This window comes from Schistocerca gregaria, chromosome 6 (assembly GCF_023897955.1).
Source record: "Schistocerca gregaria isolate iqSchGreg1 chromosome 6, iqSchGreg1.2, whole genome shotgun sequence".
Classification (NCBI taxonomy): Eukaryota; Metazoa; Arthropoda; class Insecta; order Orthoptera; family Acrididae; genus Schistocerca; species Schistocerca gregaria.
This window is the reverse complement of record NC_064925.1, coordinates 449,088,847-449,116,210: the sequence shown is the minus strand read 5'-3', so window position 1 is coordinate 449,116,210 and position 27,364 is coordinate 449,088,847. Positions and strand designations below refer to the sequence as shown.

General features: G+C 42.2%; 2 protein-coding genes across 2 annotated transcripts in view; both read left to right on the top strand.

The window, feature by feature from the left end:
* Positions 1-27,364, top strand: part of LOC126278909 (dual specificity protein phosphatase 8-like) — a 795,043-nt gene that overhangs the window by 752,586 nt on the left and 15,093 nt on the right. The window contains exons 3-4 of the mRNA XM_049979184.1: positions 4,162-4,224; positions 25,471-25,554. Coding sequence (XP_049835141.1) covers positions 4,162-4,224; positions 25,471-25,554 — 147 coding nt within the window. The remainder of the gene's footprint in view (positions 1-4,161; positions 4,225-25,470; positions 25,555-27,364) is intronic.
* LOC126279094 (sodium-dependent noradrenaline transporter-like) overlaps positions 25,616-27,364 on the top strand; it is a 393,514-nt gene continuing 391,765 nt past the window's right edge. The window contains exon 1 of the mRNA XM_049979564.1: positions 25,616-25,755. The gene's annotated coding sequence lies outside the window, so the exon portion shown is untranslated. The remainder of the gene's footprint in view (positions 25,756-27,364) is intronic.

Genomic DNA, 27,364 nt, shown 5'->3' with positions numbered 1-27,364 from the left:
AATCGGAAGACGGGATGTACATGCGCACTCTAACAGGTGATTACAATTTCTGAAATAGTGGATGATTTATTCAAGAGATCTTCACAAACTGAGGGAGTTAATAGCGCGTTGATCCACCTCTGGCCCTTATGCAAGTAGTTATTCGGCTTGGCATTGATGTCCTCCTAAGGGATATCGTACCAAATTCTGTCCAACTGGCCCGTTAGATCGTCAAAGCTCCGATCTGGTTGGGGTGCCCTTCTCGTAAAGCTCCAAACATACACAATTGGCGAGCCATCTGGCAACCTTTCTGGCAAAGCATTTGGCACGCACGCAGGCAAGTACCAGGAACTCTCGCCGTATGCGGGGGGGGGGGGGGGGGGGGGGTGTTCTTGCTGAAATGTAACCGCACGATGGCTTGCCACGAAAGACAACAAATATTTGTACAGAATATCGTCGACGCCACCCCAGACCATCAGTCCTCGTTATCGGGCGACAATCGGGTTGGTAACCCACCGCAGTCCGGGGTGTCTCCAGACACGTCTTCACTGGTCGTTTTCAGTGATATCCTCCACCTCAAACTTTGCGGTACGAACCAATAACGTAACTGTGCGTAAACGACGTGACCTCTGTGATTGATTATCAATGGAATACTGCAGACATCCAGACTGTATTTTACCACACTGTAGAGCTGCAGACAGACAGACGCTTCATCAGACTGCCAACAACACCTTACGCTATGCACGCCAGAACAACTTCTCTGAGTTCGCCGCAAACTGGAGTGTCACCTGACTGCTCTGCTAAAGCGGAAACCGAAGAGGTCTTCTTAAACGTGTTGTAGACTGTTCCAAACTACGTTGGTAGCAACCGATAATTAGGTGTAGAACTGTATCTTTGCAGTAAGTCTGTGTTAACTAATACGCGAAATAACTGAATTATGAAAGTTGCAAATAAAATAGCCAACTTCCAGTTTATTGTTGTTGTTGTGGTCGTCAGTCCTGAGACTGGTTTGATGCAGCTTTATTACAGTACCAATATTTCCAGATTCCTGAAGCAAAAGACAACACATCGAGTGCACTCTTTAATTAATCCCGAAACCTGAAACGTCCAGGAAGGAGACAGCGGTTTAACGTAACTTATTGAACAAAATTTTTTAAAAAGATTACAATAATCTTTCTAGTTTACGTAGCTTGTCATATGAGTTGGCTCCAGTTCTTATTGTCTAGTGGTCTGAGTCTTGAAGATTTAAATGTCACATCAGGTCCTCACGGGAGGTTTGAACTAAATAAATCTGAAAATTGTTGTTGTAAATATATTTTCTCACATTTTAGTATACAGTTTTTTGATTTTTGACTCCCAGACTCTGCGAAAATAACAATATTCCAAATGGTTTACAATTTTTCTTCACAAATGAATTTCTACTAGTTTATGCTGCATTATATTAATTTCGATTATTATTCCATATCTGAATCCAGCAAAAAGCATAGTAAACAGTGCAATATTGCCTAATTAATAATGGAAATTTTAATTGTGCCAATAATTCGTAATTTCAAATGTTTCTAAAAAAATTATTTTAACTGTACTTTCGGAACTAATACTTATGAATTATAACATCGAAACGAAAATATTTTATAAACTAATTCATTTTCATAAATTTCAGCTTTAAATTGACGTATTGTGTATAAAATTATATGGAAGTTTTCAGAAAAGCAACTGAGATAATACTGAGCTGTTCAAAATTCAAAAAACGTTGCTGGTATCGACAACTACTGTTGAGGAAAAGTAGTGGTAGATGGGGATGCCCCGTTAAAACCTCAATTTACAATACCCAATTAGAACTCGATTTCTGGTTTTGGTTGCTTTCAACAATCACCTTCAGATCGCTCAAACTGTAAAAATGATTTCAATATGCTTTGAAATACATCATAATTAGCAACAGTTATGCAAATGACATGCATTCGTGTTATGGCCCAACAAGACTAGGGCAGTACGCTGTTAAAAGCATCATCGAAGACGATCCAGGTTGTAAGCCACAATGTCGCAATATGCAGGTAATAAGAAGGAAAATCGTCGGTTGCATAAGTAAAAACTGTATAAAACGCCCGTTATATATAATTGTACAACAGATATTATAGTGAGAAAAATATTTGCAACGGTAACAAGAATTGGCAGGTGTTCCATGGTCAGGACTGCAATGGAATAATCCATCACGGCATATAAAATAGTCAGCTTTACAAAGTGTGTGCAAGGTGAAGCTTAAAAGCAACATGTCACAAGGTGAAGCAGCCTAACAAGACACATCAAAACTCAAAATTGTGCAATGTAAATTGTGATCTAGGCAGTAAAAGTTTTTTATGTGGACACTGGAGTCGCATTTGGGAGGACGACTGTTCTAGCCCGTGTCCGGCCATCCTGATTTATATTTGCCGTGTTTCCCCTAAATCGCTCGAGGCAAATGCCGGGATGGTTCCTTTGAAAGGGCACGGCCGACTTCCTTCCTCATTCTCAATTAATCTTTTGCTATTCGCCTATATTTAAGAATCTTTGCTAGCACACTGCCTCATGCTGCGCGTTGCTTCACAGACTGAAAAGTAGTTTGTTAAAAAATGACGGAATTCCTCCAGCTGTATTAAGGTGTTGGTTTAATTGGCAATTAGTTTCGATGTTGTTACAACATCTAATCATAAGTTTATCGTAATCAGTAAATTGGTCTTATAGTCAAAATAATTGTGCTTCCAACTTTCATGTTCGTTTCTCGTAAATCAGTGTGTAGCCGATATGCTTTAACTACCAGTTCTATACAACAACTAAATTATAAGGATATATAAAATGAATGAGTCCCCAAGCTGTAGTAGTGATTGATCCAGTACACTATTTGCCCTTAGTAAATAGAGATTAAGCGCATCATTGGTCGTAATTAACTAGAATTGGCACTCGACAAGATCACATACTTAATACCAGAGTTACACATCGTGTTTTCTACTGAGTGACTGTGTTTGGGTGTATTTATTAGAGGAACAACAACTAGGTTACATATATGACCGCTTATTTCAACTGACATTACCTAGATTGCTACTATTTAGAGCACTTCCATGTACCTGATCGTACTTTTGACCATGTAAACTTGCTGTAATTGATTATTTTAGACCCTGGTCATAGCCTTCGATGAGACACCGACATAGAAATTATTTCAGCAACGTGTTAACTTATACTTTTATTGAAATGAATAGATTTTCAAATTGATTAGCATGTATTTTACACTATTGACCACCTTCTATCAACTGGGTTTCACACCATTTTTTTCTGTCCCTTACCACTTCTTTCGATGTGTTAGGAACGAAGTTGTCTAAGTAAATTACGCCACTGTTACTTTAGTATGACGACAGTACAGAATTTTCCAGGCGCAACTCTTGTCTACCTTGCCACCGTTCACTACTAGTAAACCATGAAGTTTACCTAACATATGTCTGAATGGCAATGCGTATGTTCTCCTTTTTAAAGTTCATTATTTTAAAAAATTCAAAGTTCCAGGCCTATATTATTATCCATTAGAATAACGGCTTGTCGCTTAAGCTTTTATATACTCCCATTTTTTAATACCTGATATTAACCTATAGTAAAACGATTGTGCATATACAGCTTCATTTGTGTTTAGTGATACCACGTAAATGGCTAATGGCCAGAGTGATGGCATTTTAACGGAAATGACCAAAAATACATATGGTTTCATTAAAGTTATCCATTATATAATATGGTTATAATAGAATTGTTTTGCATAGTAACTCATAAATTACTGTTGTTGCATTGGTTGTTTATGTACGGTATGTTGTACTTAGGGCCTGAAGACGATGATGTGAGAACATCGAAACTAGTTGCCAATAAAACCAACATCTTAATTTAGCTGGAGAAATTATCTCATTTCTTAACATATATTATACTAGCTGACGTCCCAAGTCGTCCGTTTCAATTATGGGTATACGGAGAAAAATAATTTAGCACGTGTGTTAGCAGAGAGTCGCTGGATACAAATGTTTGGAAGTGATCCTCGGCTGGCAACACTCTGCTGTGAGGGAGCGACGTCTCCTGTTGTGATTCACTTCGTGCAGAGTGTGAGGGCGCTGCTGCTGCTGCTGCTGCTGCCGCTGCCGCCGCTGCTGTTTCTGACCGCTGCATTCTGCACAGGGCCGCGCCAGTCTCGGGCGAGCTGCGGTCACAACACCACCGCCTGTGTCCTGACGCGCAAGAGTAAGTCCTAGTGGCCCCTGCAGTCTGCACCCGCCACCCGCACCACACCCCGACAACCCACCGCTGCTTTTAGATCAGCACTGCCGCTTACCTGCACAGCGAAGCACTGGACACTGTAGCGCAGCCTACGACAAGCAAAACTGATAGTATAGGCTCTGGTCGAATTCGTGTGCCCGCTTAAATAAATGTTGGTCTGCTATATCAGCCAGCCGTAATAATAAGTTGCTGGATAGTTTCTCACATTTATTAGGACAAACACTGCTCAATAGTATAGGGACACCTATCAGTGTATATTAATATGGAGTGAGTCGACACGTCGCCTTTTTAACGGCTTGAACTCTACCGTGGATTTAAAATTTTTTTGAACGTTGTTCCAGGAAACACCGATCTAATGATACAGGGTGTTTCAAAAAGGACTTTACAACTTCGAAAATTCATATAAATTAATTCGTAGTACCTAGAGAGGTGATTGTAGTGTCAATTTGTAGGGAAATACATCAATGTTTTTCTCGCTTAGTTCCCTAGTGCCGAATTGCACCGTAAGGAGCGCTAGTGGCAGTTGCGTTAAACATGGCTGCCTTCATTGGACCCGAGCGTGCTAGCTGTGTGTTTTGGTTTGAAGGATCGAAATTAGCCTTAACGGTTCAGCGTAATTTCCGTCCCAAGTACGCTGAAGATCCTCCTAGTAGGCCTACAGTTTGTGAGTGACATTAATGTTTAGTAGAAACAGCGTGCTCGGTGAGACATGGGAAATCATTAGGTGGTCCAATCACATCTGACGGCGTCGTTGAAAAAATGAGACAACGTTCTGTCAAGAGCCCTGTGAAACGGCCCAGAGTACATCTGGCGAAGTGAAAATTCGACAAGCAGTGCTACAGCGAGTTTGGGACTAAACTGACTTCCGATGGGATGTGTGGAAGATTATCAACGGAAGCCACATAACAACATCTTTAGTTTAAGGTAAAAACTCTTGATGTGTTTCTCCACAAAATAACACTAAACCCAGCTCCACACCTTCTTTCAATAAATTTATATGAATTTTTAAAGTTTTAATGTCCTTTTTGAAACACCCTGTATTATAATTTATTTAGAAAAACATTCGTAGTCACCTATAAGTTGTTACTTTTTTTTTGCGGATTACTGGTTTCGATCAAGTATAGAGATCATCATCAGATCTACATTACTTAGGTTAGTAGTGTTCTCAAAGTCAGTACGGATGGGCCTGCTCCTCGACAGGGATTCCTGCTTTCACAAAGCAAATCGAAACCGGTCATCCACAGACAGAATGTAACAACTTACACGCGGCCACAACGGTCTTAAATAAATAAATTCTATTGTGGACACTTTTAATGCGGTGTTCGTGTTTCAATGTCTGTGGAGGAAAGGCAAAACATTTCTTCTCAAGAGCCGAAAACAGCAATTATCTGTCACCTTATTTATGTCATTTCATTGTAAGCGAACCATTTTCATTACTGTTTTTGTGGGGAAAAAAAGATAGTGTTAAAAAAAAAGAACCAGGGAAGATGATTATATGGACGCTGGAGACTGGAGTGAAGTGGACAGTCTTAACCCACCCATCTGTGCTTCTTTGCGTTCCTGCCAGAACTGTAGGCAGGACAGTCCATTTTAGGACTGTTACTGTCTACAAACCACTGCCTTACAGACGATGCTCGACGAGAGGGTGCATTGTCATGCTGATACGAACAATACTGTCTCCAAAATGTTCCTTTACTGTACGCAGTACATACTGTCGTAAGACGTCTTCATAATTTTCCGCATTTAGCGTCTTCTTAATGTGAACCACATCCCAACAAAAAAAAAGAAAAACATTCCACAGCGTAACATTACATACTTTCACTGTTGGCACTACAAATGATGGCAACTAATGTTCTCCAGGCATTCGCTAAAACCAAGCCCTTCCGTCGAAGGGTATGATGTGAGTTATCACTACAGATCACTCGTTCCCAATCATTCACTGCCCAGTGGCGTCTCACTTTACACCAATTGAAGGGCTTTCCACTGCCTACAGAAATATGCAGCTTATGAGGAGCTGCCCAAACGTTCTATCCAACTCTCTTCCATTCCGAACGCACCGTTATTGTGCTTTTGTGCTTACTGCGTTGCTCATTGCTGGTAGCACTTTGAAACTCACGCATGCTTCCTTTCGTTGATTTCATGCGTTTTTTTTACCCTCCGCCATACTTGACTTTGCCTGTCCGTCAGTACATGAAGTCTGCCCGATCTCGGTTTAGCTATGGTTTTTCCTTCGCCTTTTCACTGTAGAATCTCATCACTAATAGGCGACTCGGTCGGCTTTGGAGGGGTCCAATGTCACTGACTGATTTGTTACTCATGTGACATCCACGTTCGAAGTTATTCAACTTTTCTGATCGACTTATTCTGTTGTTTCTGCTACTCTACTAAAAACCAATATTTCCCGCCTCCTTTTATACTAGCGGTTTCACCTCTCTGATCTCCACTACTCAATTTCGCATTACATAGTGCCGTCAGTATCCTTTTGAACACGCAGTGTATAAAGACACAAACTAATTGAAAGATAATTCCATTTCACACTGTCAGCTGATTTCCGTGACGTGCCATTTTCGACTGCTTGCTGGTACCGTCGTAATTTTTACACTGTCACCCTGTGTAAATAAAAGAGATACATTGTGTGCACCTGCGCAAGGTGAAGAATCCTAAGGAAGCAGGTTACAGTACGCTTGTTCACCCACTGCCTGAATACTGCTCAACAGTGTGGGATCCGTACCAGATAGGGTTGATAGAAGAGATAGAGAAGATCCAACGGAGAGCAGCGCGCATCGTTACAGGATCATTTAGTAATCGCGAAAGCGTTACGGAGATGATAGATAAACTCCAGTGGAAGACTCTGCAGGAGAGACGCTCAGTAGCTCGGTACGGGCTGTTGTTAAAGTTTCGAGAACATACCTTCACCGAAGAGTCAAGCAGTATATTGGTCCCTCCTACGTATATCCCGCGAAGAGACCATGAGGATAAAATCAGAGAGATTAGAGCCCACACAGAAGCATACCGACAATCCTTCTTTCGACGAACGATACGAGACTGGAATAGAAGGGAGAACCGATAGAGGAACTCAGGGTACACTCCGCCACACACCGTCAGGTGGCTTGCGGAGTATGGATGTAGATGTAGATGTAAGATCATGAGCAAATGAGTAAGCAGTCCAAAATGGCGTATCACTAACATCAGCTAACTGAACTGGCCATGAAGGTCCAACGGTACGGACAGGCCGCCGTGTTATCACCGGATACGGAGGGGCATGTAGTCAGCACACCGCTCTCCTGGCCGTTTCGTGACCGGAGCCGCTACTTTTCAATCAATTAGCTCCTCAATTGGCCTCAAAAGGGCTTAGTTCACCCTGACTACCAATAGTATTGTAAACCCAAGGCATAGCCCATCCCGGCCGCGCTTATCTTTGGTGTGTCTGATGGGAACCTGAGTTACCACTGCGGCAAGGCCGTTGGCACCAAGATCAGCCGATCGTGTAAAATACGAGAGAACTTAAAAAGAATAAGTTACACATTATTATGGCAGGCCAAATAATTTCTATTGAAAGATACACTACACTTCAAAGTGTCAAAGATACGTGACACTGTTTTTCAACATAGTCACCAAGTCACTGTAACCAACAGTCGAAACTGTCTGCCAGTCTTTCAATTCCTGGACCATAGAAACCCGTTCCTCGGTTACGGAGCCATGAAAGTCTTGTAGTTGGAAAAATCTCATTCTCCTCAGAAGTTCTTCCTCTGTGATCGACATCGAAAGCGTTCTTTCTCGATTAGCATCACCCACGTCTCTAAGACCTTGGTCAAATTCTTCGCTCCGTTTCACTACGGCTACACGCGAGCTTTTGGTCCATATAACACCAGAATCTCATAGTAAATCTGTGCAGAGTTTAGAAGTTTTGCCCACAGGAATCGTAGTGTTGCCTGGCAGTTCAGCTTTGGATTACGTTTCCAGCTGGCGCCCCATATTTCCCACACACTGCAATGGTGTTGCTATCCGTACCACAGCAGTAATGTGTCTGCAATAAGGGTGGGACATGCACTCTCTTCTGACAATGTGCTATTCTTGTAACGAATGGTCCTAGCGCGGGACGACGCTTGTAACTTACGTTCCGAAGTCGCTGTGTAAATGATCGTAGGATACCCTAGATGGAAAGTGGAATTGTCTTTCAACGCGTTAAAATATTTCTTGGTTTAGGGATGTGGTCACAGGCAACGTTTTCTACCAATCCAATGTCACTATAGGTCTACAAATACTACTGTGAGAACTATACTGACGGATGTCTTCTTATTGATAAGGCTACTTTCAAGATTGACCCAAACGCTGCTGTATTTTAAATCATGACGCAGCTGCACGTTAGACCGACTCCAGTCGTGGAAGCCCAGGCTCACGTAAAACACAAACTCATTCAAAATAAAAACAAAAAATATGAAAACTGATTATGGCAGATTAAAGAAGGCTACAAGATTTAAATTTCTAGGTGAAATAACACAAACAAATGCTTTAGACAAAGAAGCTAACCTAGCAAGAGCAAGGAAATTGAAGGTGGCTTTTCAACTAAAAAAGAACCTGTATAACAAGAAATCTGTTTCCATAAATGCAAAACTTCGGCACTACAATACTGCCATTAAACCAGGATGGTTTTACGCATCAGAATGCCTTTCGTTAAATACAGCCAACCAATCACGTGAAATAGAAACGAAGGAGAGGAAAATAGTCAAAAAACCCTTGGGACCAAATATGAGGATAGGAAATGGAAGTTAAGAAATAATAAACAAGTTTATGGAAAAAATAGAGCGAATAACAGATGAGGAAAGGAAGAGTCGCATTCTATGGACACCTAAAAAAGCTAGATGAAAACAGGATAACAAAAACACCAAAACATCAATGACATGGATAAAAGAAGCATCAGTTGCTCCAGCTACAACACACATTGTCCATTCTATGGACACCTAAAAAAGCTAGATGAAAACAGGATAACAAAAACACCAAAACATCAATGACATGGATAAAAGAAGCATCAGTTGCTCCAGCTACAACACACATTGAGCTCTTTTACACAAGGAACATCCACTGAATTTAAAAATTTCTTCTGTTGAAGAAGAGTACAGGATCCGGAACAGAAAGACAAGACAGGGTAAACCAGTACTAAATCACAATCTGTAGTTACTAAAATGGATTCAAAATGTTCCAACTGATTTCGCTGAGAACAGTGGATCCCAGTTCATTTTACAACATTATTACATTAAATTGTTCCCTTCTCCCGCAATAACTGTTATGTTTGCAATAAACGTTTCGTTTAAGAATCTACAGTTTACAACATGCGTCACAGTACCGTAATAACGCTAACTTGTTAATTCAAATTACGGCAAGTCCAGTGCTTCGCCTATCGACATGTAGTGCAACATGTAGCATGGTTAATTTATGTTCTTGTTTCACGTAACTAGCTGCTTTTTAATCACTTTTTGGTTTCGTTTATGCAATTTTCGTATGACGTTTTTAGTGCCGTAGGCATTCAACTGAATATTAGACCTAAAATTGTTAGTGTTTTTGGGCCTCTGAACATAAGGAATGAATCCACTTGTAGCTAACTGACTGGGCGATGCTCATTTTTATGTAGATTTTAGCGTAGACCTGTATCGACTTCACTCTCGACAAGACTTCATAATATAGTGACATATATGTCGCATGCTAGATCAAGTGATGACTGAAGCAACATCATGTACGTGATATAAAGACTGTAGTATGCGTTTCCCAGATTTACTGTTTCATTAGCTCTTTATTCGCCAAATTTCAGAGTGTGTGGTAGATCGTACCGAAATGAGCCTGACACATTGTTATGTCAATGGCTTGCGTTTCCAGAATTCCTAACGGCGGCATTTTCAGTTCTGTCGGCCTATTTAGCGATTCCAGATGGCTGAATCACCGACATGTTAACACTTGCCGAACGAACCACTGCAGCGAGAATGGTGTGTATTTTCGCTGATTGGTTCTGTTTCGGATTCGCAGCTCTGTAAAACATTGATGCGCGGCTTACAATCGCTGTCCATGGACGGCAGGATAACATAAAGCTGTTGCTAGATCTGAGCTGCAAAACCCATCACGTTCAGTTGGGCGGGAGAGCGAGGATTCACGCACAGGTCAATTAGTCAACATAACGCCTCTCATATCATATCACGTAATTCACACAAAATAATAGTCCAACTTACAACGGAAATACCTATAACTAGCATTTACACGTCATTGTCTTTTTCCGAATTGCCAGTAAATCTACGAAACATGTGTTCTTAAAATCAGCGTTCTTAAACTGTGTTTCCTACAGTTTAAAACGAATGCCGGGAAATTACAGTAACTCAACCTTAACTCTGCAAAGTTTCAACAATCATTTTATCCGGTCTTTGCCCATCCATCAACTGATCTTCATATATTCCATTGCTACCGTGTAAACATATTAAATATCTAGAGGCTTGTACTTTCTGTTGTCTCATCCGAAAACTTAACTGATTGTAATTTATAAAAGTGCCTTTAAAATTAATGGCGTATGAGAAGAATTCAAGCTTATAACTGCGAACGACCAAAGGAATAGGTAAAATAGGAATTTCAAATATTTCCTTGGTGGATTCAGCAGCGTCCCTTGCTGCACCTAAACAAGCTGTGGAAATTTCCCCACACTCTGCAGCTGAACAAGCTTTATACGCTACGAACAGTACATGAATTCAGAATAATTTCATTACGTCATATATTCCGTCTATGTAACTGATAACATCTGAATAACTATCCCACGTTCCGTGTGAACAATGACATGTGACATACATATACTTACTACAATGTGTATTTTGTAAAATGGTGTTAAACAGGCGAGTCTTATTTTTTACTTTCTGTTTAAGCAGTACAGTTAGGCTTCTTTTCCGTGAAAAGTGCCTCTCGCACTATGTCGGAGTATGATATATTGCCTATACCTATGCATTACGAAATAAATTATTCAATTGAGTCCTCCAACATGGTACATGGGGTGAAACCATAAGTCGCAATTGTTCATTATTGTACGAATAAGTTCAGTATCTTTCTTATATTGTGGAAAACCGTCTAAGAAAATAAACAAGTTCAGTATTTTTTTCCCTATCTAGAGCTCCATTAGAACTCCAGTAAAGTTTATAAGTAGTTACGCCGTACTATAGGTAAACACTTTTGTACACAAGATGTTCGTACGTACAGAAACACTGTGAACAGCAATATTTTCACTTTGTTGGTGAATACAGTACACTTTTATCAAATCACTTTGGTCCGATTGTTCACAATAATCACATCACATTGCAAAAAAGAAGCATTAGTACAAACAGTACCACGTTCCGTGTACCACGATCTGCATTATGATACGGCACTGTCTAGTCGCATGGGTGAGTCCCGACACACACTGGTTGCTTTGTTCCCGTGTTGGTGACAATTACCAGCTCGGTCAACAATGCCTCAAATCAACCTACAAGCTCAAGCGTGCACCTTTAACGTTCAAATATTGCCTAAGATCAGGTGACAGTTCGTTGATAAAGCAGAAGCAGCTTTCAAGTCGCCCTTTTATGTTGATAGCAGCTAAAAACATTGACTATATTGATGTGTTTATATTCATCCTGTAATTATTTAGCCTTTCGTCAACGTCATAGCGCAAGCACAGTTGAAAATAAACTAACAAGTCTCCACTAAGTTTTAGAATATTAGCAAAAATATTTTTTGCTCGTCTAACGTAAAAAGTATGTAGTTTGCTTATCCCTAAACACCGTTTATTTGCTGTTTTTTTAGATTATTCTAGTTATTAATCAATGCGTACATTGTTCTTTCCACAATTATTCATCGTAGTGTATGTTCACAACCAGATGTAACCCACTCACTATTTAAAATTGTTCCCCATGCACATTTTAGTAAGTAAATGTCAAAAATACAGTATCTTCATTGATATTTTGCATGATTGTGTTGTCTGTAAACAAGGTAATTGACACCAAAACACTGTAATGCAGATTCCAATGCAAATGAGTTAAAAGTAGTAAGGGATGATGACTGCGATAAATATATTATCTTGTTTGCCATCTACAATGAATATCGTATAATTTTATAGATATCATGCAAGATTTTCAACATTTCAGAGAACTAAAACCAATAAGAATACTATTCCAAATTGACACTTCAGAAGTGGCTCAGAGGTCGCAGCATTATTTCAGATTTGCCTCCAACCCTCCCCACAGTGGAACACAGCAACCAATTTAGCAACTCTCAGGAGACTGGTATCACCTAAAAGTTTGTGCACACGCATAACAGCTCTTTTTTCTTGTGTAAGCAATGTATAACGAATGTGCACTTCGGTACTACAGAAAGTTACTGTTAAGCAAACATATAGTGCCATGAAATCTAAGGCTGTAGTGCCCCAGTAATCATGTCACGAATGATTTATCGGTAAAGGAATATATCGTTTACATCTTGAATAATATTCCAATTGTACTTACGCAATGCTCCATCATCGGCCACAATATACAGGGGGTGGAAAGAAACAAGGATACGCCAAAAACATAACACATTTCTATGCCTATCACGGTGGCACACAGTTGTCTTGAAATAGATGACAGCAAGTACGGTTTGACATTCAGGGGAATCTTATTCCATTCTCCCTGCAAAGTAGTGGTAAGCTTCCCTTGCCACACCTTGTACAAATTACTAAGTGATATGCTCAGCAACAGAACCCTTGAAGTTCATCTAGAAGGAAAGAAGAGTCGAACCATTGTATCAAACAACGGCTTACCACAAGGTTCTGTATTGGCACTATTACTTTTCAATGTGTTCATAAGCGACATACCAATAACAAATGCGTGGAAGTTCTGGTATGCAGATGACATGGCCATGGCTGTGCAACATGAAAGTTTTGAACAGTGTGAAAACTCCCTTAACCAAGACCTCGGAGTAATGGGTAAATATTTCAGATCTTGGAGATTAATTCCTAACGTAATAAAGACAGAAAGAACAGTGTTTCATTTAAAGAACCAACAGGCAACCAGATCCCTTGACGTTACCTTTGCTGCTAGAAAGATAAAGCATAACCCAAACCTAAAATACGTTGGTATTAAATAGGATAGATCGCTTACTTTCAAACAACACTTAATAGATGCTGCTGCTAAGATACGTATAAGAAATAATATTATTCAAAAGCTTGCCAATACAAGCTGGGGAGCTGATGTACATACTCCGAAGATTTCTTCTGTAGCGCTGGAATACTCTGTTGCGGAATATTGCAGCCACACGTCTAAAGTGGATATGCAACTACAAAATACCATGAGAGCCACAACTGGGACCATTATCCAACCCACTACCTTGGCTTCCTGTTCTCTGCAGTAAAGCTCCACCACGTCTTAGGCGGCAAACCGCCTTAGTTAATGAATGGCGTAAAATCTCCTCCAATACCAACCTCCCAATCCATCAGGACATTGCCCCAAATCTTTCCAAATTAAGATCTAGAAGACCACCATGGAGAACAGCTCAAAACCTTATGGCTACGTTTTACGATGCTATGGATTCGTGTAAAAATGAATGGTCTCAGACCGTACTATCCAAGAACTGAAATGAAATATCACCTGGTGTAAACCTACCTGGTACAGACCTGCCAAGAGGAACTTGGGTTATACTCAATAGACTCAGAACTGGTCATGGCAGAAGTGGCGAGATGCTCTGTAGATGGGGCATACGAGATTCACCACACTGCTGTTGTGGACATCCAGAGCAAACGATCCGGCACATCATTCAGGAATTCCCTAAACGTGCGTTTAAAGGATCCATTCAAGAATTTATGCAGCCTCCCCTGCAGCCGTCGAGTGGATGGAAAACCTAGACATACAACTTTAGAGAGACTCTATAGATTCAATATATGTTATTGCTGAATGACCTTATAGCAACAATTTCTACTTAATAATTTTATCTTATGTGTGACAAGATACCTTATTGTAACAACTAGTGTATGCCTACTTTATCCTTAATTGAATGTCCATAAGATGAGACATTATTTGTGTGTTATAATATATGTTGATGTTATCTTTATTTGTCTTTATGTATTTAAACTTGATACCATCTGTACTTGAAAACCACTTACGCTAAATAAATAATAATAAGTGGTAAGTTCAGATAACGATGACGGAGGCGGATAGCGATCACGCACCCTTCTCTCCAAAGTAAACCACAAAGTCTCAATAATACTGAGCTCTGGTGACTGTGGTGATCAGGGAAGATGCGATAATTCATTCTCGTGCTCCGAAAACCACCCTGAACGATGCGAGCTTTGTGAACATGGACCGTGTCGTCTTGATATACAGCATCATTATTGGAGAACAAACGTTTTACCTGGGATAGACACCATTAGCCAAAATTGTCACATAATCCTTGGCAGTTGTGCGAAATTTCAGAGTAACCATGAGGCGCTTGGAATACCTTAATACGTCTGTCCAAATAATCACCGTTGGAAACAGTCTGAAAGAAGACGCATCCGACCAAATTGCTTTCTGCACTGCTCCCCACTCCAGGTTTTATGGCTTCGGCATCACTTTTTCCTGATACGTGTATTTTCATCACTAATGAGTGGTTTTGTATTTCCAGCTCGCTTTGCAGTTCCCTGCTTATGGAGCTCCCTTCGTGATGTTTTGGTGCTGAGACAGTTCACGAGTGTGAGATTCAGCTCTCCAGTGAATATTACACCTGTCTTCCGCTTATTTTTCATCACAACCGTCTTCAATGACCCTGTGTTATCGCCACTGATCAATCACGACAACACATACGAGGCGTATACCGAAAGTAAGGTCCGATCGGTAGCCGAATGGAACCCACAGTGAAAATCAAAAGTGTTTTATTTGCAAGTTACCCACACCTTCCAGCAACTCTCTACATACTCACCGCTCCGTCTGAGACATTTGTCGTAGCGTTGTACCAACTTTCCAATAACCTTGTCTAGAAGGCAGCCGCCTGCACTTTTCGCCGATTCTCTAGTCTGATCTGCTCTTCGTTCCCTGTGCCAAAACAATGACTTCAGAGCCAGAGGTTCATGTCAGCAGAGATGAAAATCAAAGGGAGCAAAGCACGAGCTGTATTGAGGGTGATCAAACACTTCCCATCGAAAACACTGCAGAGGTATCCTCATTCCTCCTGCAGAGTGCGGCGTAGAACTGTCTTGAAGAGGGAAATGCAAGACAGTTGTGTTGAGTTGGTTGCATCAAACCAGGCGAAATCTTTCACGGGCACTCGTACTTGGTGGGAGACACTGTTTTCTCGGCGTCTTTACATGCTCACTATGCGTTCAGAACTGAAAAGACAGACGTGAAGCGGTCAACGGGCATACTAGAGACACTGTCCAACATACCTATGCAAAGCTTTATGCTGTGGTTTCCATTTCGTGACCGATCGGACCTTACTTTCGGAATATGCCCCATACTTTCGTCTGCGTTATGATTAACGGATGACGTTTCTCCACTTTCCCTGTATGAGGAATAAATATTCGATACAGTGCCTCTTTACACACCATACACAACGACCACCTTAGCTGTGGAAGTATCCACCATCTGACAACCAATCATTTTCCCAAGTTCCAATGCACTCCGGCGTAATGTACTCACAGCTACACTAAACTCTGTTATAATCACGATGGACACTTGCAACGTATTGAGAACATTCCATGAATGGTCAAATACATTAGTGTAACCTGCAGGCTAAGGCAGAATCAGCATTTATGTTCAATTATGCATTTCTCATGTTGTTTTCAATCCCCGTGTAACATAATGACTCTAAATATACATACTGAAGCTCCTGTTGTACATTCAGTCCCAAATGGTGGTCCAATAACTTCTCATTAAGCAAGTCACATGACTTGTAGATAGAAAACTTTCATTTCAATCTTGATTTTCGTAGTGCATTCAGTTTCCATAGTTCCATGTGATTCCTCACTGATCTTTCATTTAGTCTTTCAGCAATATGTCAGGCTTCCTGATTCGTTCTTCATAATGAAAAACAATATATTTAGTTTGAAAGTTAGTAGAATATTAACTCATTTCAGATATTTTCTTAATTTTTATTTCAGTGATAACAGTTTCATTCACTCTCCAGCTAAAAATATTTAAAATGATAAACGAGGTTTAAAGATCATCTAGAAAGCGGCTCATACAGTACAATCTGGATTCTTTCAGATGTTTTAAAGTTACACTAGGGATTTTCTTGACGAAAAGATATAAACTGACGTCTTTAACTGATTTTTCGCGATATTTAGTGCTTATCAGGGAGCAGGGTCTACGTATTGCAGCCTACCAGGAAGAAGTGGGAGAGTAGTGTCGATCCATTCGTGGACTATGGGGAACAAAGAACAATAAAAATATCAGTCATAAGGTACCGTAAAGCTACGGCGATGTAAGATTACAGCGGCTACTATCGTTTAGGTTGTCAATAAAGCGTGATTACTGTGCAACACTACGTACAGAATGAGACTCATGGTCCCTCGGTTTCTGGAAAAAAATATGAGACGCTGAAGGTAGATGCGTTTGTTTGGGATGTACTGTATCTGACAAGGTCTGTTGATGGAAGAAGGTGGTATGAGAGATGACATCAGAATGTTCAAAGCTTAACGGATGACTTTTGATTTGGGTGTCTGTGAGCTCACGACAAGCAGTCTAGTTAGTATGGGTGTAATCTTGGATTAGGTTTGGATTGAAGTCGAAAGTGAATTTTTAGCTGTGAGGTGCTGTGTAGGGGTTACATCAGAGTAATTGGTGGTAAGATGTATTGAGTGTGAGTGTGTGGTGGGATTAGTACTTTGCCATCTTTGAGGGTGTCAGTAAACCGATGCAGCTGCTGCAATTCTAGATGGTTATGTGTGTTTATATCTTTGCTATTTATACAAGTGGAAAGGAAGTCATAAGGTGATTATAACATTAGATACAAACAGTAGAACGGGTACTCGTCAATATGTGGAAGAAAATGGTACACATTATGACATGGGTTAAACAGGGATGATCTACTGGTAGCCAATGACAATACTGCTGCACGGGTCACGAAAAGTAAGTTACCAGTACCGTGTAGGATGTAGAGGTAACTTCATTGATTTGATACGCTTGATGGAAAGTTTCCCTAAAGATGAAGGTAACCTGTGGTCTAGGGGTAGCGTCTTTGATGGGTAATTAAAACGTCTTCGGTCCCGGGTTTGATCCCCGCCACTGCCTAAATTTTGATAAATAATCGTCATTGGCTGCCGAAGACTTCCGGCATAAGAAGTCAGCCTCATTCTGCCAAAGGCCTTGTCAAAGAGGGCGGAGGAGCGGATAGAGGTTTAGGCCACTCTCTTGTCATAGGGGTGGGAAATTGCCCCTAAAGAAGGAAGAATCAGCAATGATCAAATACATGAGGATGCAGAAGGCAATGGAAACCACTGCATTAAAGACACGTAACATGTATCCACAGGACATGTGGCCTGTAGTTGAAAAAGTGTCATGATTGGCAAAAAATTCCGGAATAGTCCCCCTTTCGGATCTCCAGGAGGGGACTGCCAAGGGGGAGGTTACCATGAGAAAAAGATTGAATAATCGACGAAAGGTTAATGTTCTACGAGTCGGGGTGTGGAATGTCAGGAGCTTGAACGTGGTAGGAAAACTAGAAAATCTGAAAAGGGAAATGCATAGGCTCAATCTAGATATAGTAGGGGTCAGTGAAGTGAAGTTGAAGGAAGACAAGGATTTCTGGTCAGATGAGAATCGGGTAATATCAACAGCAGCAGAAAATGGTATAACAGGTGTAGGATTCGTTATGAATAGGAAGGTAGGGCAGAGGGTGTGTTACTGTGAACAGTTCAGTGACTGGGTTGTTCTAATCAGAATCGACAGCACACCAACACCGACAACGATAGTTCAGGTATACATGCCGACGTCGCAAGCTGAAGATGAACAGATAGAGAAAGTGTATGAGGATATTGAAAGGGTAATGCAGTATGTAAAGGGGGACGAAAATGTAACAGTCATGGGCGACTGGAATGCAGTTGTAGGGGAAGGAGTAGAAGAAAATGTTACAGGAGAATTTGGGCTTGGGACAAGGAATGAAAGAGGAGAAAGACTAATTGAGTTCTGTAACAAGTTTCAGCTAGTAATAGCGAATACCCTGTTCAAGAAACACAAGAGGAGGAGATATACTTGGAAAAGGCCAGGAGATACGGGAAGATTCCAATTAGATTACATCATGGTCAGATAGAGATTCCGAAATCAGATACTGGATTCTAAGGCGTACCCAGGAGTAGATATAGACTCAGATCACAATATAGTAGTGATGAAGAGTAGGCTGAAGTTAAAGACATTAGTCAGGAAGAATCAATACGCAAAAAAGTGGGATACGGAAGTTCTAAGGAATGACGAGATACGTTTGAAGTTCTCTAGCGCTATAGATACAGCAATAAGGAATAGCTCAGTAGGCAACACAGTTGAAGAGGAATGGACGTCTCTAAAAAGGGCCATCACAGAAGATGGGAAGGAAAACATAGGCACAAAGAAGGTAGCTGCGAAGAAACCATGGGTAACAGAAGAAATACTTCAGTTGATTGATGAAAGGAGGAAGTACAAACATGTTCCGGGAAATTCAGGAATACAGAAATACAAGTCGCTGAGGAATGAAATAAATAGGAAGTGCAGGCAAGCTAAGATGAAATGGCTGCAGGAAAAATGTAAAGATATCGAAAAAGATATGATTGTCGGAAGGACAGACTCAGCATACAGGAAAGTCAAAACAACCTTTGGTGACATTAAAAAAAGCAACGATGGTAATATTAAGAGTGCAACGGGAATTCCACTGTTAAATGCAGAGGAGAGAGCAGATAGGTGGAAAGAATACCTTGAAAGCCTCTATGAGGGTGAAGATTTGTCTGATGTGATAGAAGAAGAAACAGGAGTCGATTTAGAAGAGATAGGGGATCCAGTATTAGAATCGGAATTTGAAAGAGCTTTGGAGGACTAACGGTCAAATAAGGCAGAAAGGATAGATACCATTCCATCAGAATTTCTCAGATCATTAGGGGAAGTGGCATCAAAACGACTATTCACGTTGGTGTGTAGAATATATGAGTCTGGCGACATACCATCAAAGCATCATCCACACAATTCCGAAGACGGCAAGAGCTGACAAGTGCGAGAATTATCGCACAATCAGCTTAACAGCTCAAGCATCGAAGCTGCTTAAAAGAATAATATACAGAAGAATGGAAAAGAAATTTGAGAATGTGCTAGGTGACGATCAGTTTGGCTTTAGGAAAAGTAAAGGCACGAGAGAGGCAATTCTGACGTTACGGCTAATAATGGAAGCAATGCTGAAGTAAAATCAAGACACGTTCATAGGATTTGTCGACCTGGAAAAAGCGTTCGAGAATATTAAATGATGCAAGCTGTTCAAGATTCTGAAAAAAGTAGGGGTAAGCTATAGGGAGAGACGGGTCATATACAATATGTACAACAACCAAGAGCGAATAATAAGAGTGGACGGTCAAGAACGAAGTGCTCGTATTAAGAAGGGAATAAGACAAGGCTGTAGCCTTTCGCCCCTGCTATTCAATCTGTACATCGAGGAAGCAATGATGGAAATAAAAGAAAGGTTCAGGAGACGAATTAAAATACAAGGTGAAAGGATATCAATGATACGATTCGCTGATGACATTGCTATCCTGAGTGAAAGTGAAGAAGAATTAAATGATCTGCTGAACGGAATGAACAGTCTAAAGAGTACACAGTATGGTTTGAGAATAAATAGGAGAAAGAAGAAGGCAATGAGAAGTAGTAGATATGAGAACAGCGAGAAACTTAACATCAGGATTGATGGTCACGGAATGAACAGTCTAATGAGTACACAGTATGGTTTGAGAGTAAATAGGAGAAAGACGAAGGTAATGAGAAGTAGTAGAAATGAGAACAGCGAGAAACTTAACATCAGGATTGATGGTCACGAAGTCAATGAAGTTAAGGAATTCTGCTACCTAGGCAGTAAAATAACCAATGACGGACGGAGCAAGGAGGACATCAAAAGTAGACTCGCTATGGCAAAAAAAGGCATTTCTGGCCAAGAGAAGTCTACTAATATCAAATACCGGCCTTAATTTGAGGAAGAAATTTCGGAGGATGTACGTCTGGAGTACAGCATTGTAGTGAAACATGGACTGTGGGAAAACCGGAACAGAAGAGAATCGAAGCATTTGAGATGTGGTGCTATAGACTAATGTTGAAAATTAGGTGGACTGATAAGGTAAGGAATGAGGAGGTTCTACGCAGAATCGGAGAGGAAAGGAATATGTGGAAAACACTGATAAGGAGAAGGGACAGGATGATAGGACATCTGCTAAGACATGAGGGAATGACTTCCATGGTACTAGAGGGAGCTGTAGAGGGCAAAAACTGTAGAGGAAGACAGAGATTGGAATACGTCAAGCAAGTAATTGAGGACGTAGGTTGCAAGTGCTACTCTGAGATGAAGAGGTTAGCACAGGAAAGGAATTCGTGGCGGGCCGCATCAAACCAGTCAGTACACTGATGACAAAAAAAAAAAAAAAAAAAAAAAAAAAAAAAAAACAATGCAACACAGACGGCTGCACTTGGATTGGAGCCGTGACTGGGAAACGTGGACTGCTGATGAATGAGGTAGCATTACATTCAGCAACAAGTCGCGTTTCTGCACCACCTGGGTGACCAACGTCGCATTCTTCCAATGTTCTGGAGAGACACAACTGTGTTAGTCCTATCGTCACGGTTGGTAGTAACTGAGGGAACTGTGATGGCACACTGGTACATCTCGGGAATACTGTGTCCTCTAGTGTTACCTCTCACGTGACAGTATCACGGTACCATTTTTCAACAGGACAATGCTCGTGCACATATTGCACGTGACTCTACAAACTGTATAGTGTTGAGGTACTCCCCTGGCCAGAAAGATCCCCACATTTACAACAACGTTATGACCCCTTCCCAACAGAATCAGTGTGGGAATCCAGGTTAGAGAGGGTGCAACGTCATACTGACAAGTGGGCTCCTATTGCCAAGCTGTTTGCAAATGTGACAGCATTCTGTCGTCAGTGAAATATCATCACTCACACTCTCAAGCCGTTAAGTTTCACCTTGCTTCGTTCTCCACTACTGGCTGCTTCACTTCCATTGTCAGTCAATGTTCAGGCAGTGTGCTAACAAAACTTCCGCTCGTGCGCTCGACTCCAGTCCACCACCAACACTGGAGGGTGAATTTTTGACAATGCCACCCACTCTCGAGGACGAAACACCAGAAAAATCGTTAATTAAACACCAGCTAAAGATCCTGAGTCGAAAGGTAACATCGCCAGCAAACATTATAGTGGTATTAATCCTGTTTGACAAACATTATGCACAATGAAAACATTGGATGACTCATTGCTCTTCTTGTAGTCACACCCGAGGTTACTTTTGTTTCTGTGGAACATTCACCGTGCAGTGTGAGCTTTATAGCACCTAAACTTCCGTAGAATTCCCATACAACACCTCGAAGGACACTTCGCGACAAGGCCGCGTTGTCCATTACTTTCAGTTCCTTAGACAGGTAGCTCAGATCTTCTCCCTTGATATCTGCCAGAGCCTTCCGCACGGCACAATCATCCGTGGCATCTGACATAATATAGATTTGCTATACAGTGCGAGCTTCTCACATAGTGATGAAATAATACAGTATCAATTTTTATATGGTTTTAATAGGCAGCCGATTTCGACGTTCCAATATCGTCATCGCACGAAGTAATGGCCGCTATCGACAGGGGATCAAAAGTTGGTTCCGTATTTCTAGATTTCCGGAAAGCTTTTGACACCGTTCATCACAAGCGACTTCTAATCAAGCTGCGGGCCTATGGGATGTCGTCTCAGTTGTGCGACTGGATTCGTGATTTCCTGTCAGGAAGGTCGCAGTTCGTAGTAATAGACGGCAAATCATCGAGTAAAACTGAAGTGATATCAGGCGTTCCCCAGGAAAGCGTCCTGGAACCTCTGCCGTTCCTGATCTATATAAATGACCTGGGTGACAATCTGAGCAGTTCTCTTAGGTTGTTCGCAGATGATGCTGTAATTTACCGTCTAGTAAGGTCATCCAAAGACCAGTATCAGTTGCAAAGCGATTTAGAAAAGACTGCTATATGGTGTGGCAGGTGGCAGTTGACGCTAAATAACGAAAAGTGTGAGGTGATCCACATGAGTTCCAAAAGAAATCCGTTGGAATTCGATTACTCGACAAATAGTACAATTCTCAAGGCTGTCAATTCAACTAAGTACCTGGGTGCTAAAATTACGAACAGCTTCAGTTGGAAAGACCACACAGATAATATTGTGGGGAAGGCGAGCCAAAGGTTGCGTTTCATTGGCAGGACACTTAGAAGATGCAACAAGTCCACTAAAGAGACAGCTTACACTACACTCGTTCATCCTCTGTTAGAATATTGCTGCGCGATGTGGGATCCTTACCAGGTGGGATTGACGGAGGACATCGAAAGGGTGCAAAAAAAAAAAAAAAAAGGGCAGCTCGTTTTGTATTATCACGTAATAGGGGAGAGAGTGTGTCAGATATGATACGCGAGTTGGGATGGAAGTATTTAAAGCAAAGACGTTTTTCGTCGCGGCGAGATCTATTTATGAAATTTCAGTCACCAACTTTCTCTTCCGAATGCGAAAATATTTTGTAGGGCCCAACCTACATAGGTAGGAATGATCATCAAAATAAAATAAGAGAAATCCGAGCTCGAAAAGAAAGATTTAGGTGTTCGTTTTTCCCGCGCACTGTTCGGGAGAGGAATGGTAGAGAGATAGTATGATTGTGGTTCGATGAATCCTCTGCTAAGCACTTAAATGTTAATTTGCAGAGTAGTCATGTAGATGTAGATGTAGATGTAGATCTTCAGGCCTGTCGCAAGAATGACACTAAGTCCTACTCCCTTAAGTATAAGACAAGGCGCAAATATTCTTATATACTGTAAGGCGTTTGGATTTGGGACACCTTACAGGTCAGGTACCTCAGTTTTGCGTGTCGTTTGTAGCGTTGCAAGACACTGGTTTTGCAACATGGGACTGGTTTTTGTGTGTATATTTCACTTGTTTGGAATACACGTGGTATCGAGAGTGACGAGGATAACTCCCTTACGTAAATTTGAATGTTTACGTTAGGTACAAACAGGGTGGCAGCATCATTGGAGAAGAAGCCAGTTTTAGTCATCCACACTGTGACACAATGGCCTGCAGAGCTGCAGCCTAGTCAAGGTGAAGCGAAGGTGACGGGCATGGCAGAGAACTGGAGACAGAACAGTGTATCACTTGAGCGGCGCGTAAGGACGTAACTTACCACTCTTGTGGCTGATGGACTGTTAATAAGAGGGGTCACAGGCCTGGTTGTTCACTTGAAAGCCCGCCAATTACACGACACTGTACTTATTAAGCCATTTTCTGATTGGGCAGTCATGGCTACTAGAAATAAAAGAGTGACTGCCATTGGCTGTTCCATCCAGTGTAATGGGAGGGAAGGGAAGCTAGGCTGAGGAGACGCGAAACTGCCCAGCGTGACAGACACTTTCCATTGAGACGTCGTCGAGTGTGGTCGGAGGGCATCTCTCTCTGACAGGGAAAGGAGATATACTGATGTGAACACTTTGTTCACTCGGCTCCAAAATTCAGTCAAGAGCTGCCTGAATTCTTTTCGTGAATGTCCTGAGCGGAGACCGAAGAGAGCCAATATAGTAAAATTCTTGCGAGAACAGCGAGGGCAGAGAAACACACGCGCGCCTGCCTTGCGCGTGTGCTTAGCCATTAAAAGCAGACTAGGGTGAAGGAAGGTAACGTTTTTCGCTTCACCAAAACATAGGACAAGTATAGGATTTTGATAGATTTACAGATCCGACGACACACGGCAGCAGTCAATCCCACGACGCTGTGCAACACAAGGTAAAGAACGCAACACACTATTATATGTAAATGTGTAATAAGCCAGTTTTTATTCCAGTGATACGAAGCTCAAAGTAGGAAGATCTGCCCTCCATGTAGCATTTCCCGAAATAAACGTATTTCGTTCGTGGGCTCGATGGCTAACTTTGGTTAACATTTGTAGGGGAAAAAATTATTTTTTTTAAAGCCTCTTACATTGTTCAGCTCGACATTACGATAGTCTTCCACCAGAGAGACTCTCTCCCAGTTAAAATAATTAACTATCCTGAATTTTTTGATATTATTGAACTTTTATATTTTATGTTTTTTGATAAACTTAATACCAGGATCCCCTTATCTGAACAGGCGATACCTGAGATTGCTCTTGTGCATTGTATTGAAACAACGTGGGCAAAAGTGATACCAATAAATACAATTTCAGGGAACAGTTGTTATCGATTCTAAGACTGAGGTCCATTCCTATCTCGTTGGAATATTTCAGGAACATTGATGGCAGCTAGTCTTTTGAAGTATAAACCCTTGGTGCGTAATGCCATGTTTCCGTACAGGTCGGGTTCAAACTTCATTATCCCGCTAAGTGTCCGCCCCCGGTAGCTGAGTGGTCAGAGTGACAGAATGTCAATCCTAAAGGGGTTCGATTCCCGGCTGGATTGGAGATTTTCTCCGCTCAGGAACTGGGAGATGTGTTGTCTTAATCATCATCATCTCACACCAATGGACGCGCAAGAGCCCGAAGTGGCGTCAAATCGAAAGACTTGCACGCGGCGAACGGTCTACCTATCCCTATCCCGCTAGGTGGAATTGTACACACAATGCAAATAAAGCATTCACTTATTACCAACCAGAGGCGTGTATAGAACATGGACGAGTGATAGTTGGTGTCATTGATGTGAGACGCCTCGTCAAGACGTCATTGGAACGTTGAAACTAGTTGCCTGATAACAATGGCTTTTGGTACAGTGTTAATACATTTCATCGACCTGCCACTGCCCCACGTTCCGGAGACCACGATGGAGGTGCATTTATTTTCTCAGTATAGCTACAACACTATCACTCTCAAACCATCATTTCAATAAAGCAAATTTCATTGTTCCTTTATGCGCCCACTTCGGATGGCGCTGTATTTGCTACCTAGTGAAGAGGTTTCCGGTCACGGGCGCGCCTGACTGTTTCTTTGACGCTGGCCACACAGGATGCGCGGTCGGTGTGGTGACTCCAGCGGTGATGTCCACAGGAGACCTGCAGGTCCAGCTGGAGGACGCCGAGAAGGGCCCGGTCGTCGTGGGCGTCGCGTTGTGCCCGTCCAGCGCCGGCGACGGCGGGGGCGGCGGAGGCGGCGGGGGCGGCGCTGCGGCGGGAGCGGTGGCCGCCGCGGACGCCGCCGCCGCCGGCGGCAGCGGGGCGGACGCGCGCGAGTCCTGGTCCTCCAACGCCGACTTCCTGCTCTCCATCATCGGCTTCGCCGTCGACCTCGCCAACGTGTGGCGCTTCCCCTACCTCTGCTACAGGAACGGCGGCGGTAAGTGCATCGGCGACACTCACGTTCACTTTGCCCCTTCATCTTCAATTTTGGACGTGACCTCATCCACGGTCTTGATGTCATCTTCTACACTACTGGCCATTAATATTGCTGCACCAAGAAGAATTTCAGATGTTAACGGGTATTATTTGGACAAATATATTACACTAGAACTGACATGTGATTACAATTTCACGAAATTTGGGTGTATAGATCGTGAGAAATCAGTACCCAGAACAACCACCTCTCGCTGTAATAACGGCCTTGACACGCCTAGGCATTGAATCAAACGGAGCTTGGATGACGTGTACAGGCGCAGCTGCCCATGCAGCTTCAACACGATACCACAGTTCATCAAGAGCATTGACTGGCGTATTGTGACGAGCCATTTCCTCGGTCACCATTGAGTAGACGTTTTCAGTTGGTGAGAGATCTGGAGAATGTACTGACCAGGGCGCAGTCGAACATTTCCTGTATCCAGAAAGGTCCGTACAGGACGTGCAACATGCGGTCGTGCATTATCCTGCTGATATGTAGGGTTTCGCAGGGATCGACTGAAGGGTAGAGCCACGGGTCGTAACACATATGAAATGTAACATCCACTGTTCAAAGTGCCGTCAATGTGAACAAGAGGTGATCGAGACGTGTAACCAATGGCACCCCATACCATCACGCCGGGTGATACGCCAGCATGGTGATGACGAATACACCCTTCCAATGTGCGTTCACCGCGATGTCGCCAAACACGGATGCGACTATCATGATGCTGTAAACAGAACCTGGATTCATCCGAAAAAATGACGTTTTCCCATTCGTGCACCCAGGTTCGTCGTTGAGTACACCGTCGCAGGGGTTCCTATCTGTGATGCAGCGTCAAGGGTAACCGCAGTCGTGGTCTCCGAGCTGATAGTCCATGCTGCTGCAAACGTCCTCGAACTGTTCGTGCAGATGGTTTTTGTCTTGCAAACATCCCCATCTGTTGACTCAGGGATCGAGACGTGTCTGCACGATCCGTTACAGCCATACGGAAAAGATGCCTGTCATCTCGACTGCTAGTGATACGAGGCCGTTGGGATCCAGCACGGCGTTCCGTATTACCCTGCTGAACCCACCGATTCCATATTCTGCTAACAGTCATTGGATCTCGACCAACGCGAGCAGCAATGTCGCGATACGATAAACAGCAATCGCGATAGGCTACAATCAGACCTTTATCAAAGTCGGAAAAATTGGTGGTACGGATTTCTCCTCTTTACACGAGGCATCACAACAACATTTCACCAGGTAACGTCGGTCAACTGCTGTTTTTGTATCAGAAATCGGTTGCAAACTATCCTCATGTCAGCACGTTGCAGGTGTCGCCACACCTTGTGTGAATGCTTTCAGAGCATGCTAATCATTTGCATATCACAGCACCTTCTTCCTGTCGGTTAAATTTCGCGTCTGTAGCACGTCATCTTCGTGGTGTAACAATGTTAATGGCCAGTAGTGTAAATCCACTTACTTTCCTGTATGTATGCTTTTGCCGTCTGTAACGCATTTGCTCGTCCGCTAGGCTGCAATACCTCTTCCTCTCTCTTGGATTTCCTCTTCTGCGCATACGAGTGTC